This window comes from Helianthus annuus, chromosome 12 (assembly GCF_002127325.2).
Source record: "Helianthus annuus cultivar XRQ/B chromosome 12, HanXRQr2.0-SUNRISE, whole genome shotgun sequence".
Taxonomy (NCBI): domain Eukaryota; kingdom Viridiplantae; phylum Streptophyta; class Magnoliopsida; order Asterales; family Asteraceae; genus Helianthus; species Helianthus annuus.
The window spans coordinates 23,037,567-23,053,636 of record NC_035444.2 but is presented as its reverse complement, the minus strand read 5'-3'; the positions used below and the strand labels follow the sequence as shown (position 1 = coordinate 23,053,636).

At 35.5% G+C, this 16,070-nt stretch overlaps 1 protein-coding gene and 1 long non-coding RNA gene across 14 annotated transcripts; one reads left to right on the top strand and one right to left on the bottom strand.

Moving 5' to 3' along the window:
* Positions 1-2,764: 2,764 nt before the first annotated feature.
* Positions 2,765-12,313, bottom strand: LOC110894385 (ubiquinone biosynthesis protein COQ4 homolog, mitochondrial). Of its 4 annotated transcripts, none has more exons than XM_022141615.2 (4): positions 12,155-12,292; positions 8,285-8,341; positions 4,201-4,394; positions 2,765-3,453 (listed from the first exon to the last, which is right to left on the bottom strand). In XM_022141615.2, exons 3-4 carry the CDS (start codon positions 4,381-4,383, stop codon positions 2,959-2,961), a joined length of 678 nt encoding a protein of 225 aa, XP_021997307.1. In that variant the 5' UTR covers positions 4,384-4,394; positions 8,285-8,341; positions 12,155-12,292; the 3' UTR covers positions 2,765-2,958. The 4 variants fall into 4 exon arrangements, with proteins under 4 accessions (XP_021997307.1, XP_035836746.1, XP_021997306.1 ...); XM_035980853.1 differs by lacking the exon at positions 8,285-8,341 and adding an exon at positions 4,893-4,945 and having other exon boundaries at positions 12,155-12,288; XM_022141614.2 differs by lacking the exon at positions 8,285-8,341 and having other exon boundaries at positions 12,155-12,313.
* Positions 12,314-12,482: 169 nt separating this feature from the next.
* Positions 12,483-15,807, top strand: LOC110894386. 10 transcript variants are annotated; one of them, XR_004874557.1, is made up of 7 exons: positions 12,483-12,761; positions 13,232-13,444; positions 13,558-13,604; positions 13,680-13,897; positions 14,385-14,562; positions 14,672-14,789; positions 15,412-15,807. It is a non-coding gene; the product is annotated as an uncharacterized LOC110894386 (long non-coding RNA). The 10 variants fall into 10 exon arrangements; XR_002566282.2 differs by having other exon boundaries at positions 12,493-12,761; positions 13,680-13,814; positions 14,385-14,558; positions 14,693-14,789; positions 15,412-15,766; XR_002566280.2 differs by having other exon boundaries at positions 12,493-12,761; positions 13,680-13,814; positions 14,385-14,558; positions 14,686-14,789; positions 15,412-15,766.
* The last annotated feature ends 263 nt before the right edge of the window (positions 15,808-16,070 follow it).

Sequence of the window (16,070 nt, the reverse complement as noted above, 5' to 3'; positions counted from 1 at the left end):
AACGTGAAGAGGGGTTATAATTTGTATTTTTGGTCCTTTGACTTTTGTAAGTTGGCTCATACAGTCTTGCAAAGATGAATCTATTAAATTAGAGTTAACTGCCTCTGTAGAAGTTTGGAACTTTAGCTCCAATGGTGTAAATTCCCAAATTTAAGATTCAAAATCATAGAATATCATCGTATGACATTATGTGGATATTGGTATTTTCATAAACTTGTTAATTAATTTTGGGCAAATTGGATTTTAATAATCCGAACGAGTTCTTTTTGGCGGATAATAATCCCAACTCAATTAATTACCCACAATAATCTAAACTCGTCCATTTGGTTTGTAAAATAGTTCGTCGTTAAAAAACCATAATGGAGTTAAGTTTTTTTCCAAATTACAAACCGATGTTTTCGGGCTTTTAATCAGAACGAGGATACGAGTCGATTAATGTAAAACTTACCTCGAAACAGTGCTCTAAACGACTTGATTGTTGTAAATTAGAAGTTCAAACACCCGAATTGAAGCACCGTTTTCGTCATTTAGAGCACTGTTTCGAGGTAAGTTTTACATCAATAGACTCGTATCCTCGTTCTGATTAAAAACCCGAAAACATCGGTTTGTAATTTGGACAAAAACTTAACTCCGTTATGTTTTTTTAACGACGGACTATCTTATAAACAAAATGAAAGAGTTCGGATTATTGTAGCTAATTAACTAGTTGAGTTGAGATTATTATCGGCCAAAAACAGTCGACTCGGATTATTAAAATCCAATTTGCCATAATTCTGAGCCCTGCTTGATATCATAATTATGTCATGTAACACCTAAAACCTTATTATTATTTTTATTTCTTTTTACAATATATAGTAATTTAAACTATTAAAGCACCTAAATGCTTATTTTTTTTTAAATAAATAGTATATCAAATGTTTCAAGTTGCTACAAATGAACTAAAGGAATAAGTCTGCATTATAAAGCCTTTACAATATTAAAGGAATGCAAAACACATCATGTGCACTAGATAACCTCTATAATTGACAAAACAACTATCAACATCTAACAGGGTTACGCATGGACTTATAGACCATTGAGTTGTGTTTGTAGTGAATATTCGAGTATGTGATGAGCATACACGGTCCATATTTATGTGTTTTGTTAAAGAACCAATCTTAACTTAGACTCATTTAAATTCAGAGTAACTCGAACACAACCTCGTTTTTAACTCATTAATCTAAATAAGTCGAACAAACTAACATGTTGTAAATGGATTGTAATCAAGTTGTAAATTTGTTAAATATGTTTTGAATGAGTTAAACATATAGTAAATGGGTAGCAAGGTTGGCCTAATTAGTTATATGAGTTTGACTTATTTAAGTAAATAGGTTAAACATGTTAGCCAAACCTAAAACTTTTAAGTAAATGCGCAAAACAAGTCAACAAAAATACAATATGTTTATTAAACGACGTGTTGTGTTAGGAAACAACACCCATATTTAACAAGTAGTTTATCTTCTATTCATTCTAACCAACTATTTGTGATTCCTAGCTATAAATATAGTGTTCAACTTTGCCTACTTATACATCACCTATATCTTTTCCTTTTCATACGAAACATATCACCTTTCGAAGCAAAAATAGTAAAAATTTTGGGGTCTCTTCGAATCCGAATCGATTTTCAAAAGTTGAGAAGATGTGAGTAGAACTGGTTTATGAAAGTGAGTTAAGTCATACTTGTTTGAGGATCATACGAAAGTAAAACACAAATAAGTTTTCAATGTATATCATTTATAAGTAAAAGAATTTCAGTTCAAGTAGCTAAATTACTAAAGCAACTAAAAAAATGAAAAACCAAATTAATCACAACTTTGTTTCTATCTTATATGTTCTCTCGGGTAGGTCCTCTTTAAATCAATCCAAAATACTGTCTTCTTGTTTTAACAGCATCACAATGTGGGTGTTCCACAAATCATCACATCAACACTACATTAGATTTATAAACTTTTCTAAAAACTTCAACTTTTCCCACAATATGTATAGACCTCCACAAACCCTATTAAAGTTATTATATATATATATATATATATATGTGTGTGTGAATGGGGGTCTCACATGGTGTTTGGACTAGGGCCACAATGTGAAGGTTTGCTTGTGTGTCCGTTTCTTAGCCACGTCAGCCCCACACACTCTACATTGTGGGTGCTCTCAGCAAAAGGGGAAGCTCATGGATTAATTAGCTCATATATAGTGACTGTAACATGATGTGTTTTCCATATTTATCAGAAACTCAACTAAAACAGATCCTTTATACATGTGCCTTTATTTAGTACACTATACTTAAGACCATGTGTAGTCGTAAAGCCCGTTAAGGGGCGTTATGCGACAAGTGGCAAAACGCGTAAGAGGGGCTTTATATCACAAGAGGGTGTAGTGGTAAGGGGTTATATAACCCCTTCAATTATACATACATATGTATGTATGTATATATATGTATGTGAGTGGAGAAGGAAGATGCATGGCGTTATCACCTTCGCACGGACACAAAATAATCAACCCATAGCGCCGGCCGTAGCGGTGTGGCCGGAAGCAATGGGGAGCTATGGCACCCTCCACCGCGGTATACCGCCCCACTACGAGTGGCCTAACAAGTAACTTCGAGACTCTAAATTAAAATTAGAATTTTACTAATATGAAATTGAAAAAGTGTGTTTAGAATTTTACTAAAATGAAATTGAAAAAGTGTGTAATATTATTTTTTTATGGTCATGATCTTATGACCTTTTGTAACTAAATATATGGTTTTTATTCAAAAATTGTAACTGATAGCAAAACCTTCTTATGAACACACTGCTCTCACTACAGTCCAACCAAAACTTTATATGATAACATCTACATCAGTACAAATTTAAATACTTAAAGACACTTTTATTTCCAAACTCTCTTGCATCATCGCGAAATTGTTTCTTAACCCAACTACTGTTGAACGGAAGGAGCGGGTATTATGCCCCATCTCTGTCTCACAACCTCCAAATCTTCATGAAAATGCTTTTCGTAATAAACACACATCAGGTCAGTTGACTTCATACCTGCCTGAACCGCCCAAGGGAAGTAATGCTTATAAAACAACGATCTTTGTTTGTCATTAAACCGTGCAGTTCCTCCTATGACTGACAAGAAGCACATTGGAAGCAACATTTGCTCAAATTCTATGACTTTAAGTGCTGACTCGCCAATCAAATTTGTTGGAAGGTCGAAAAGGGTGTGCCAGAAATCATGCACTTCGCGTGCGCGCATTGCTACATATGCGAGTTCATCTGTTTCCATGAATCTTACCGGTGGTCGATCGTCGGGTGAGAAGTTTCTTGATCCCATGAACTTTGCATATGCGGCACCAAATGTGTTTGCTGGTAGGTCCCACGCATGGCCCACGTTACTAGAAATGACACGTGGACGGTCCAGCAGTATTTCCTGGAATACAAAGAGTTATTGTGGACGTTAGTCGTTATCAATTAGGGATGTGAATTTCTGACACGACCCAAAAACACGACACGAACCTAACATGAAATTCGTGGGTTTAGGTTTAGTCTAAACAGGTTCGGGTCAGTTTCAGGTTGAACCCGCAAACCCGTTTAGCTAAACAGGTCGGGTTAGGGTCAACCCGGTTGGGTTGGCGGGTTGACCCGTTTAACCGATTTAAATAATATTATATTTGTTTACAATACGTTTTATGTCAAAAATTAAATTGAGTGTGTATTTTATGCCATAACTATAACTTAAAAAGAGAAATTGACATAAGATTTTGTAATTTAAATGCAATTGCATTATATACACTTGTGTTTTTTAGTAAATTTTAGTTTTAATATATTAATTTACCGAACAAAATTTAAAAATAAAAAAATTCGGGTTGAATGGGTCATGTTCGGGTCAACCCGCAAATTTCGGGCAGTGTTCGGGTTCATGTGTATGACATGATTCTCAAGTTCGAGTCGTGTTCGGGTTCATCTAATTTTCGGGTCAGGTTAAACCCTCCAACCCACGAACACGATCGGTTTAGCACCCTTAATATCAGTCATGGGTCAAACAAAAACGGGTAATACGTTTCAAGTAGACCCGTTTTCACAACCCGACCCACCCATATTGCCATATTGGTACCCCTGGCCCTAACTAACAAAATAGCGGAAATGGTATCTACATAAAAATAGGCAGAAGTCATACTCTCCCTTCAGGATTTCTTTTCATTCTTTCAAGTACCCTCTCAAAAGCGGGTTTCCCAGTTGTCTCCCCTAAAGCAGCTATTAAATCGGCTCTTCGTGGATCCACTAACGCACCAACTGCAGACCCAAGGGCAACTGCCGCCTGCTGCCAACCCCTAAGTCGGACTCGAGCACCTTCTACCATGGTGATGGTATCTGAAAATTTAGATATGATCGCTTCAAAGAAAATATAGCTATAGCTTAAAAAATTACTCACTGCCAATGAATTCACGTTAGTGTGTATCTTAGGCCAATGTTAAAGAAGGTACGTTTTTATGACCGCTAACATGAAGACAAGGATAACAGTCACCCAATTCTCTCAATTTCAAATAAAAAACCAAATGATCCCAAAGATAACTTCAATCAAATAATCTTGGTCAGTCCTATGTGACTATTAGCAATCCACAGTTTGGACCCACATTCAAATTTAAGTTGTGTGATTGTATTTGTATGAACCATTGAACCCCAGCTGTCAAAAGCGGAAGGACCGTATAATCATCACCATTTTATAGCAACATCACATATGAACTACTAATAGCCAGAATTTACTTCAATCAGGCATATTTACTTCATCTTCAATCAAACATACATTTTAAGTATGTTATTTATAGATTGAGTTTTAGAGTCTCGATTGTGCCAATGTGTATAACTGACCTGTCCTGTAAGTCATTCAAGTGGGCCAAATTCTGGCTCGCACACCCTTTTTTCTGTCCATAAACATCATGGAATGTGATGCACATCAATAAGCTTATAAAAATATCATCAGCATCATACTCAGTATATCCCACCAATAGCAAAGCGAAGGTAGGGTTTGAGGAGGGTGAGATGTAGACAGCCTTACCTCTACCCCGTAGGAATCGAGAGGCTGCTTCCATTGAGACCCCCGGCTCGATAGTAGTTTTGCATCAAGCCTTGGACATAAGGCACATAACACTCAGCAATTGAGACAAACACCGATTAGTGCATGTACCCCCTTGTCTGTCGGCTATCAACGCCACCACACGATGCATGATTAACCATCCCCCTCTTTTAACGTTATTTTCACGAAATTAGTAAAATAATGTTAAAATTAGTGCACTTTCACTTTTGCCCAATATAAATGCTTTACTTAAGAAAGGTTCATGCACTTTGTTTTTTTTGCCATTAAAAGAAACGTGGGTCAATCTGAAACATGGTCAAACTACCACTATACACATGCACGGAAATAGAGCACTTGATGCGTGAGTCTTTGATCACATAAAGTATAGTAAACCATATAAAGCACATAACATAGCGTGGCTAAGGGAAATCAAAACAACAACAAGCAAAAAGTACTAATAATTAATAGTAGTACACTAGCGGTAACATACATATGGTGAGAAAACTACAATAGGAACAGATAAGAGAGCAAAGAGCAAAGAAACCAGAAAATAACACAAAACCCCTTGAAAGTACCCATAATCTCCCCTAAAAAAATCTATACGCTAAGGTGAAACTAAGGGAAAGGTAAGGCTAAGGCGAACAGAAGTGTTAACTAATTTCAATTTCAAGTTCAATCGTTTTTAATTGAAAAATATGTTGTAGCTCAAATAGATAAGTTATTAACTAATAGTCTAATATAAACAGATTTTTCTACAGTTCAAAGCAAATTTCAACTTCAAGTTCAATCAAGTTAGTTATATACTTTTGTTTTGTTGTTGTTTTTAACGATGCAACATGGACTTTCATTATTGTGCTACAAGTGCACATATTTTTGCATACTAAAACCTATGTACAGATTGCCTTTTCATTAACATTTTCAATGAACATACTAGAGCAAAACTATCATCAATGGATAAACCTATATATTAACAAAAGTTACAAAACACAAGAAAATGTTAATGTATTTAACATTTAAGTATTTAACCCTAGGACTAGACAAGATAAACAGAATTTAGAATATAATATTGAGCTGGGTTTCAAAGCGCATGGCCCTCCGATGCATTTTGATCCCAAAGGCCGATGCGAGACACGCAATGCGTGAAGCACGCGCATCACGTACGTGAGGCGTTCGTTATTACAAAAGTACTACAACATTATTTATAGCTAATATTTTAACTTGCTAACTTTTATCACTAAAATATAAAATATTCTCGTCATTTCTAGTCAGATTTGTTCAAATACTCAAACCATTGCTCAATCGATGGTCAACTTAGTTCAATCAGATTTTGAAAAACTCAGACCCATTGCAATCATGGTCCAATTTGTTTAATTACTGATGAACTACATAAGGTGCCGCATCACGCATTATGCGCTCCTGATGCGCGCATTTTAAAACCAAGATTTAAGATAGTTCAAGCTAAAAGATATGGCAAAAACAAAACTTTGGACAACAGATTGTAATCGCCCGAATCTGTCTAGCAAATTTGAATCCAGTTTTCAATGATTTTCTCTCTTTAACCCCCCTTGTGGCCTGCTCCCAGTGGTTGGAAGTGAGTTTATCACTAACAGATTCTCACAATTACAAAATTGTAATCATATTCTAAAGAGATGCTAAATATCATACTATTGATTTAGATTTCAACTATAACCAGAAGCATATCATAGAGAGATCGGAACAACAACTTTATGGCAACAAATTGCATTTCAAAAACAGAAAACAATGGATCATTACCTTACAACCACTCTACCAAATTTGTTAACTTTCTTTATTGATACCTAAAAATATGACAAAACAACCCTAACTCAGAAACTAACGGTAACACACTGTCTCAGCTAATTCAGTGATGAAACTGAAAGATCATGTTTTGGCAATCAATTGTAAATAAAAGCATGAGCATGCATTGAAAGATAAGACTATGAACTGAAATTGTGAATTGTAGATAAAAGTATGAGCATACACTCCCACGCGAAGGTGCTGGAGTGCCTGGATTGCAGCAAGGCGTTGAAAACATAGACAAGGACCGATATTCAAACCCTAAATAGTTAAGGCGGTAAAAAGTCGGATATCGGTCGAGGACCGATATTTAAGATATCGGTAATCGCGGTGGGATGTCGGCAATTTTATTATCAAACATAATTTATATATATAGCAATTTAACACAACAATTCAGTATACTCTCCTACCATTAACAAATTAACCTTGTGCAACTTGCAAAACACTAACAATTGTAGCAAGTAGGAACTCATTAAGACTTAAAACACAAATAGCAGCAATAAGAAGAAAGACGAATGGTAGAACTAAGAATAAAAGTACTGATATCGGGAAAATTGGTCAATATCGCCGATAATATTGGTACCGATATTTTGCACCGATATCTCACCAGAGGACCGATAACCGATATATCACCAATATATAGGTGATATATTGGCGATATCAACTATATAATTTAAACCCTAGATTCCTAGAACAAGACAAGACAACCAGAACTTGGAATATACTATTGAGATAGTGTTGGTCAAGATATGCCAAAAACAAAACTCTGGATAGTGTGTCTCTAGCTGATTCGAATCTAGTTTCCACTTGTTTTCTCCCTTTAACCCCCCTTAAAGCGCACCTACCTAGCGTCTGGTTGCATTGGTTAGCATTTAGCAGTGACTTAAACGGTAACGGGTCTCACAGTTACGAAGCTAAAATCATAGTATTGAACTATTGATTTAGATTTCGACCATAACCGGAAACATATCATGAAGAGATCATAAACAACAACCTTATGGCAACAAATTGCATTTTAAAAACAGAAACCTTTGAATCATAACCTTATATCCACTCTACCAAATTAATTAACTTTCTTTATTGTTACCTAAATATATATCAAAACAACCCTAACTCAAAGGTGATTAAGTGATGAAACTGCATGATCATATTTTGGCAAGCAATTGTAACTAAAAGCATGAGCATGCATTCAAAGATTAAAAAAAAAGAGCTGAAACTGAGAATTTAACCCTAAATTAGAAACCAGTATTTGGGAATTAAGCCCTAAAATCACAACAGAATAACCAAATACATGACCCATAAGTAAACATTGGCCAAAAATGAAATTAAATTAAAAAAACGATGTGTTTGTGTGATTTTGGGGAAATTGAACCTGAAAAACAACGCGAGCTGATCCAAGAAGCAAGTCTTGAGCTGATCAAAAAACAACCTGAAAAACGATGTGTTTGACTTGTGGAGTATGTTAGTTAGCTTTTTAGGTTTTAGGATATTTTTTATAATAAGCTTATAAAAATATCCTAAAACCTAAAAAGCTAACATATGGAGATTGGAGAATCAAAATGACAATAATCCATCAACACGCTAGCATATACCTCACACCTAGATCTCAGATTTCCTCATGCTTTACATAAATTTAGCAACAGGTGATCATATAAAACTGAATTGCGACTGTTAATCCATAACAAACAATCCTAACAACTGAAAATTTTGCCCTATGGACTGAGAATCCAAAATGCGGGTCACCCAGTTGGTTAATATGATGCAACTGAACTGACTACTGACAACAACAACAACAACAACAACAACAACAACAACAACCATACCCAGTAAATCCCACAAATAGCAAAGCTACTTATAGGGTCTGGGGAGGGTGGGATGTAGACAGACCTTGCCTCTATCCATAGGGATAGAGAGGCTGCTTCCAGAGAGACCCTCGACTCGAAAACAAGATACATATTATAAGTTTTTCGATAAATATTATAAGTTTTTCGATAAATAAAGATATTGGGTTTTAACCGTTTCCACTTTTATGACTCACAAGGGAGAAGAGTTAAGGAACTATACGCTGCAGAACTCCACTCCAGCAAAAGTATGTGTTAGTGTCTTAAAAGTCATTCACTTTTTGCACTAATGATAGTAGTTCATTTACTTTTCTTGCTGCGTTCTTGGTCCAAAATATTCATTTCCTAAAGTTTTTTGTCACCTAGGTTGCTTTAGTTTACAGTAGGAATCATTATGGGTATGATTATTTGCTATTGTTTGGTATATGTACAGGATTTAGATATCACTTTCAAAACCGATGTTTGGTTGGCTAAATTCAGATAAAAGAATGCATTAAAATTATGGGTGGCAAAGTGGGCAAGGTGGGTGGGTTTGGGTAATGGGTTAAGATGGGTTTGGGTTAGGATGGGTATGGGTCAGGATGGGTATATTAAGAAAAAGCTCGGGATAAGTTTGGGTAAGGATGGGTTCGGGTAAGGATGAGATGAAACAAAAAATTATAAAAATATAAAAAATAAATTTTAAAAATTTAAAAAAAAAAACACAAAAAAAATAAGAAAAAATATATAAAAAATAGAAAAAACTAAAAAATATAAAACTTAATATAAAATATAAAACTTAATAAAATAAAAAAAATAATAAACTTGAAATATATACAAAATAAAAAAAAATAGTAATTTACCATCATTATCCTTGTATTATAAAGATGTCGAATGGCTGCCATTTATTATGCGAACTGTTTGGAACAATTTCTCTTAATTCTTTTACATGATCTTGAATCATGTGGCAATCCTTTGGTCCTAGACCGGGTTTAAGTCTCTTACGATTATATTTGCTAGTATCAGAAAGCGCTTTTAATGACTCCAACGAAAATGACTGAAGCGTTGGTTTAGTCCACTCACCGAGTGCAGGCCAATCTACTCGCGAGAACTCGAGCTTGGCTCGAAACAAGCCGAGCCCGAGCAGAGACAAGCTCGTTTGCAACTTTGCAAGGTTTCTAGAACTGGTGTTTGGATAGCACCAGGGACCTGTGTGGCTTTTGGTTATTGTAAATATGGTCATATTTGATGTAACAACATTGTTATAATACAATGCAACTAAAGCAAAGCTCACGATCCTTAAATTATCTTTATGCAATGCAACTGAAGCAAAGCTCAGAATCGTTAATCTTTAAAACAATCAGAATCAGTAATGTAAACAAGTCAAGTCACTCAAGATCGACACACTAAAAGCTTGAAAAACTACTGAACTAAGCTCGGGCTTTAAAAACACAGCACCAAACGAGCGGAACTCAAGCTTAAAAAACTACTCTTGAGCTAAGCTTGGGCATAAAAAGAGCACCATACGAGTCAAGCTTAAGCTTGAAAAACACTCACGAGCTAAGCCAAGCCGAGCAAAGCAAACTTACAAAGTCAAATCAGAATAGGCTATCATCACAACTTCAAACAGCATATGATCATAAATTCTCCTGCAATTATCTGACATCAACTATTCCATATGACATAATTACCATAAAAACCAAATACCAAACACCACCTAATTCTAACATTTATAACCAAATCTTGATTAAAAAAATACAACTTTAATACCTTGTAGGATCAAAACCAGCACACAGGGCCAATCTAAGTTCATTCCTACTAACCAAAACAGCCTCACAACCCAACCCACTCAAATGCTTTAAATCACAAAATTATTATTAGCCTTATTAGCATAAACAATAATCGAACTCAACCCCTCCAAAGCATCCTTATAGGCCTCAACAATTCTTGTTATCTGAGGCTTACTATAAAGATAAAAGGGTGAGGATCTCTTTTCAACAGCCTCCGTGACTTCTTTTTTTAGTGTGTTGTGTGAATAACCAAGATCCCAAGACTATATTGCCCTATGTAAATCTAGTTGGCAAAAATTAGAGGAGTAAACAGTAAACAATAAACTTAACCAAACTTTAAGCAAACGGAAACATATAAAAATAAAGAACTTGTTTACAGCAATACCCACATGAATATCAATCGATCACAGAATAAGTCAATCAAATAACAAAATCAAGATTGATTAAGAACAATAGCAGAAGAAGAACCAGCGGGATTAGGGCTCTGTCTCAAGTTGAAGTAGCGAGAAACCAGAAATAATTTACAGTAGCTACTATTTTCCATCTTTTTGTACCAAAAAGACACAAATATACAACAGAACATAAAATTTCCCACTTCCCACTTAGCTACAAAAACCTATGCAGTTAAAAGGCGCCAAAGGTGCGTGCCTAGGCGCTCAGGCAACGCAAGGCACAACAAATCCGTCTTGAGTGCAGCAAGGGGCACTGAACAAAAAAAGGGCAACCAGCAAAAAAAAACAGTCCAAACAAGCCCACACCCAGTCTAAACTAGCCGAAAAACAAGTTTAAAGCAGCTAAAAATGGCCTGGGCCTGGGCGGATGTGCGCCTTGCTTGTCTCGGCCCATCGGGCATACGCTTTTTAAGAGGCTTGCACCTAGGTGACAGGCTCACTCTTTGGGTCTTACTGCGCCTTGAGCCTTTAACTGTTGGGATTTGTTAAGGCTTCAACCTCGGGGCAGCAAACACTAATGCCTAAATTAACGTTTCTTGTTCACGAAGCTGTAAACTCTAATCTATTTACTATATATACTTGCATAGGGTCTTTTTAATTCCTTGAGCACCTGAATAATAATATGCCGCTAGTTGTAGCCCGTGGATGTTATGTTAGTCACGCCAACCGAACCACGCAAATCTTGTGTTCCGTTTTCTCTGTTTTTGATTTTCGTTTAGTGAGTGATACAGTGATTGTTTGGTTGTGGTTTGCTATCCAAAGATACTTAATTAATATTAACTACCTAGGCAAAAACATAACTAGCATTTAACCAACAAAACATCAATCCTCACTTAGTTACAAAAACATTATCAGTAACATAACACATTACACATCTAGTTTCAAAGTTCAGAGCAAACAATTTCATTTTCAATGGATGTGCAACAAATACCTAACAAAATGATTGTCAAGCAAGAAGAAAAATAGGGAAAAGTGAGAGTTAGGGTTTATATTTCAAACTAAAATTTATAGAAATTCGTTTTTGGGTTTTCAGACTGAATTCAAGTGAAGAAACTCGATTGATACAATTAAGAAAAACTCGAAGAAACGGTGTGAATAAGGGATGATCATAACCAAAACAGAGATCAACAAATAACAAAACTCAGAAGAGGGAAAAAGAATTAGCAGCAGAAGAAATTACCCTTTTTTTAATGGCGATTTTGGAAGAAATTACCCTTTAGTTGAGAGAATTAGGGCTTCGAATCGATTGTCTGTCAAAGAAGTTCAATGCCTGTTTAAGTTTCTAGTTTTCATATCATACCCTTGTAAAAAAAAATCATTCTAAAAATCCTTATTCTTTTAATAAATAAGGGACTTTAAACTTTAAAGCCAATATACTAAAATTATTTATTTTAAAAGAACATCTCTATATATAATAAAAGAACAAAGGTTGGGACACCTGTCCCCTTCACATTCAGCTGAGACAGATGTCAACTTCTCCTTTCATTTACTATCGTGTTCGTCATTGAGCCTATCCACGCCGCTTATTGCTGAACCGGGTTTTTTTGGTTCCATGGTTTCTTCCAAACCCTAATCATTTCCTCAAAATATTCAGCCGTTTCTCTATCTTTCTTCTCTCCTTCGTTCTCAATCGAGCTTCTCCTACATCAAAGATCTATTTGTTTTTCTACTCTTCACCTTCATCGCAATCTAACAGCTATTTGGAGGTTCGATTTCTGTTGATTGACTTCGATTTATTTCACACAAACCAAAAGCTGACCTACTTCCGCATACCACCTCTTCATCCTGTAAGATTTCTTTCATCTCAGATCTATTAATCTCCTTACAAAGGATGATAATTTTGGTGTTGTTGAAGAACTTAATCGCATCAGATATGATGAATTTCATATGATTTGCTTTATCGATGATGAATTTTGTGATCTTTTTGAACTTAATTGCATCCGATTTGGTGAATTTTATGTGATTTACACTAGCGGTGATGAGTTTTGTGATGTTTATGAACTTAATTGCATCCGATTTGTGCCTTTTGTTAGTTTTATTTAGGTATGATGTTGTATCCTTCACATCCAATTGTTGTGTTGTTACTTTGTATTATTAGAAACTGTACATCTAATTTTTGTGTTGTTAGTTTGCAAGGATAGTGGCTTACAATGTGAAAAGAGTTGGCAATATGATCTCATATATGTTATTAGCAAGTCCTTGGCGTTCACTGGTTCTTATTTTTTATATCACAAGGAATGTGTATTTTCTCGTGCAGAAACTCTCTTGCACCATCAGATACGTATACAAGGATATCAAGAGGTGATGAAATGACAACCTACTAAGAATTTTTCCCCTTATCGGGGCAGGGTAAAGGTTCCAGAAACAACTTCCCAACAACTCGACCAGAACTTCTTAGCCAGTTTCGAAACCAAATTTCTTAAGATTTCTTGTGATTGTGATGGAGACGATTTGCTACCAATTAGCATAGGTAAATATAGAATTACTTATGCAACTTCTTTTTTAATCTCATTTTACATATTAGCATTAGATCTGTTGGTTGCAAAAAAAACTTGATATTTATATTCATATTCATATCTGCAGGGGAATATGCAGTTGGAAAGCTTATAAGCTCCTCTCTGGAAGATGAGGTTTAAGTTGTTTATTATCGAAAAGGATACGTTCAACCTAGCATTCGTATTAATTCATTTTTCGTGCTGCTGCAGGAACCCCAAACCCTTTTCAGCTTGTGAGAAATATTGTTGGGAAACTTGGCTTTGAAGTAAGGAGATGTCTTAGCATGTATTTGACCAGAGTTGACTAACATTTTCATTTTGAAAATTCGTCATCAGCCTTGCGATGTATGTACATTTTTTTAACGTCACCTTCGTTCTTCTCTCTTATTTTGTTATTTCAGGTGAAACTGGTACAGATAACAGAAACAGTGAGTAATATTTACATGGCGTTTTGAACTTAGTCACATCGTATTTGTGTTTTTTTTAGTTAAGAAACTATACTCTTCCCATTGAATGCGCCATGTAGCACTTTAAATACCTTGGTACCAGAAGCACATTAAATGCGCCTCGCCCCAAAAACTCACTTAGGCGCAAAAAACGCTCGATTTTAATAACCATGGTTTTGGTTGTGGTTCAACATGGAGAAAGGAACATGTATGACCAACATTGGTTTACTGCAACCCTCAAGGAAAAATATCCCATTGACCTTCTAATATATTTTTTTATTCTCAATTTAAACAGCTTGACGTTCAAACCAATGTTTTAAAAACCGGTTCAAACCGGCCAGCTGTACCAGTTGAACCATCCGTGACAACAACAGTTGGCAATGTGATCTCGTATATATTATTAGCAAGTCCTTGGTGTTCTCTGGTTCTTATTTTTTATATCATAAGGAATGTGTATTTTCTGGTGCAGAAACTCTCTTGCACCATCAGATGCTGCTACAAGGATATCAAGAGGTGATGAAATGGCAACCTACTAAGAATTTTTTCCCTGAGCTGATCAACACACATAACATTACAAGTATCTGGAAGACAGTGGCTGAAATATGATGCACAAGGGAAGATTCTTTCAAATGGAACTCTTCAAGTGTGTATGTGTGTGTGCGCGCGCGCGCGTTCGTACTTATGTATTATGTATTATTATTATTATTATTATTATTATTATTATTTTGTTGATGAAAATTTCCGAACGAATGGCAGCTGAATGTCACCAGATTTCAGGGATGGTGAAACTGTTGCGGTCATATATTTTAGAGTTGGATGCGCGCCCACAAGGTTTCACACCTCTATGCTAAACACTTGATTTCTTCTAGCAGAGGTCTCATTCTCCTCTCTCTTTTGTGTTTTACAAAGCTATATTTGGCCGAATTTTATTAATTACGACATCAGAAATCTCGGCCCACAAACCCATTTTCTTTATTTATATTTTTTGTTATGTACTTTAGCTAAAACGTTAGATTTTATTGTAAGAGCATTTGGTTAAATTGGTAGATATCATGTCAAAGTAGGTGATATTGAACCCATCGTCACCACTTGCCACCATAAAAAATATTGTGTGAACTTAGGTTGGAATTTTTTGTAAAACAATATTTTAGCTTTAACACGTTTTCACCCGAACTTAATTGACATTGTTTTTAAAACGACCCCCTTTTACCCGAACTCACTTTGCTCATAAACCCACATTGACCTGATCCCGTTTTGACCCGTCAGCGAAACCCACCCGACCCCCACAGTTTGTTAGGATTAATATACTTGATATATTATATTGCAGCCTACCTACTTGGGTGAAACTCGGTTATACGTTCACCTCTTGGCTTCTTGTATAAATCTTTTAGTGTAGATTTTTTATTTTCGTTTTGATAACAACATTTACACAAATTTTTGTAGATTTTTATTTTCGTTTGATAACTAACCTTATACATTTTTTTGTGTGTTAACAGTTTTAATGGAGTTTGTTTCAAAGACGGAGATCTGCCACATGTCTCGGATATGGAAGTATCGGATTCAACGCAGTCCTGAACGCACAAAGGTCTGGATCGAGCCTAACAAACGCCGTAGAGTCGTCGTTGTTTACCACCTCAAAGAGAGAAGAACAAAGGCACCAGAAGTGCATTAAGTGCGCCTCGCTACAAAAACTCGCCTACGCGCAAAAAGCTCTCAATTTTAATAACTATGGTTTTGGTTGTGGTTCAACATGGAGAAAGGAACATGTATGACCAACATTGGTTTACTGCAACCTTCAAGGAAAAATATCCTTTTGACCTTATAATATATTTCTTTATTCTTAATTTAAACTGCTTGACGTCAAAACATTATTATTTTAAATTACTTGATTACATGTTTTTTTTCTACTTTTTAAAAAATCATACATCATATTTATTAAGATGTTTTAAAATTTATTTATTGAACCCGTGTGTCACACGGGATATAAGCTAGTTTTGTGTATATATGAAATAGATACGGGTGTGTATAAAACTGATTTAACTGATTGCTAACCAAATTAACTGATGAAACCAAGCCTAACCAAAAATTGATGGCTCGGTCTGTAGTTTTTTTTTTTAAAAAAATCATACCAACCCAACATTTGGTAAACAGTTAA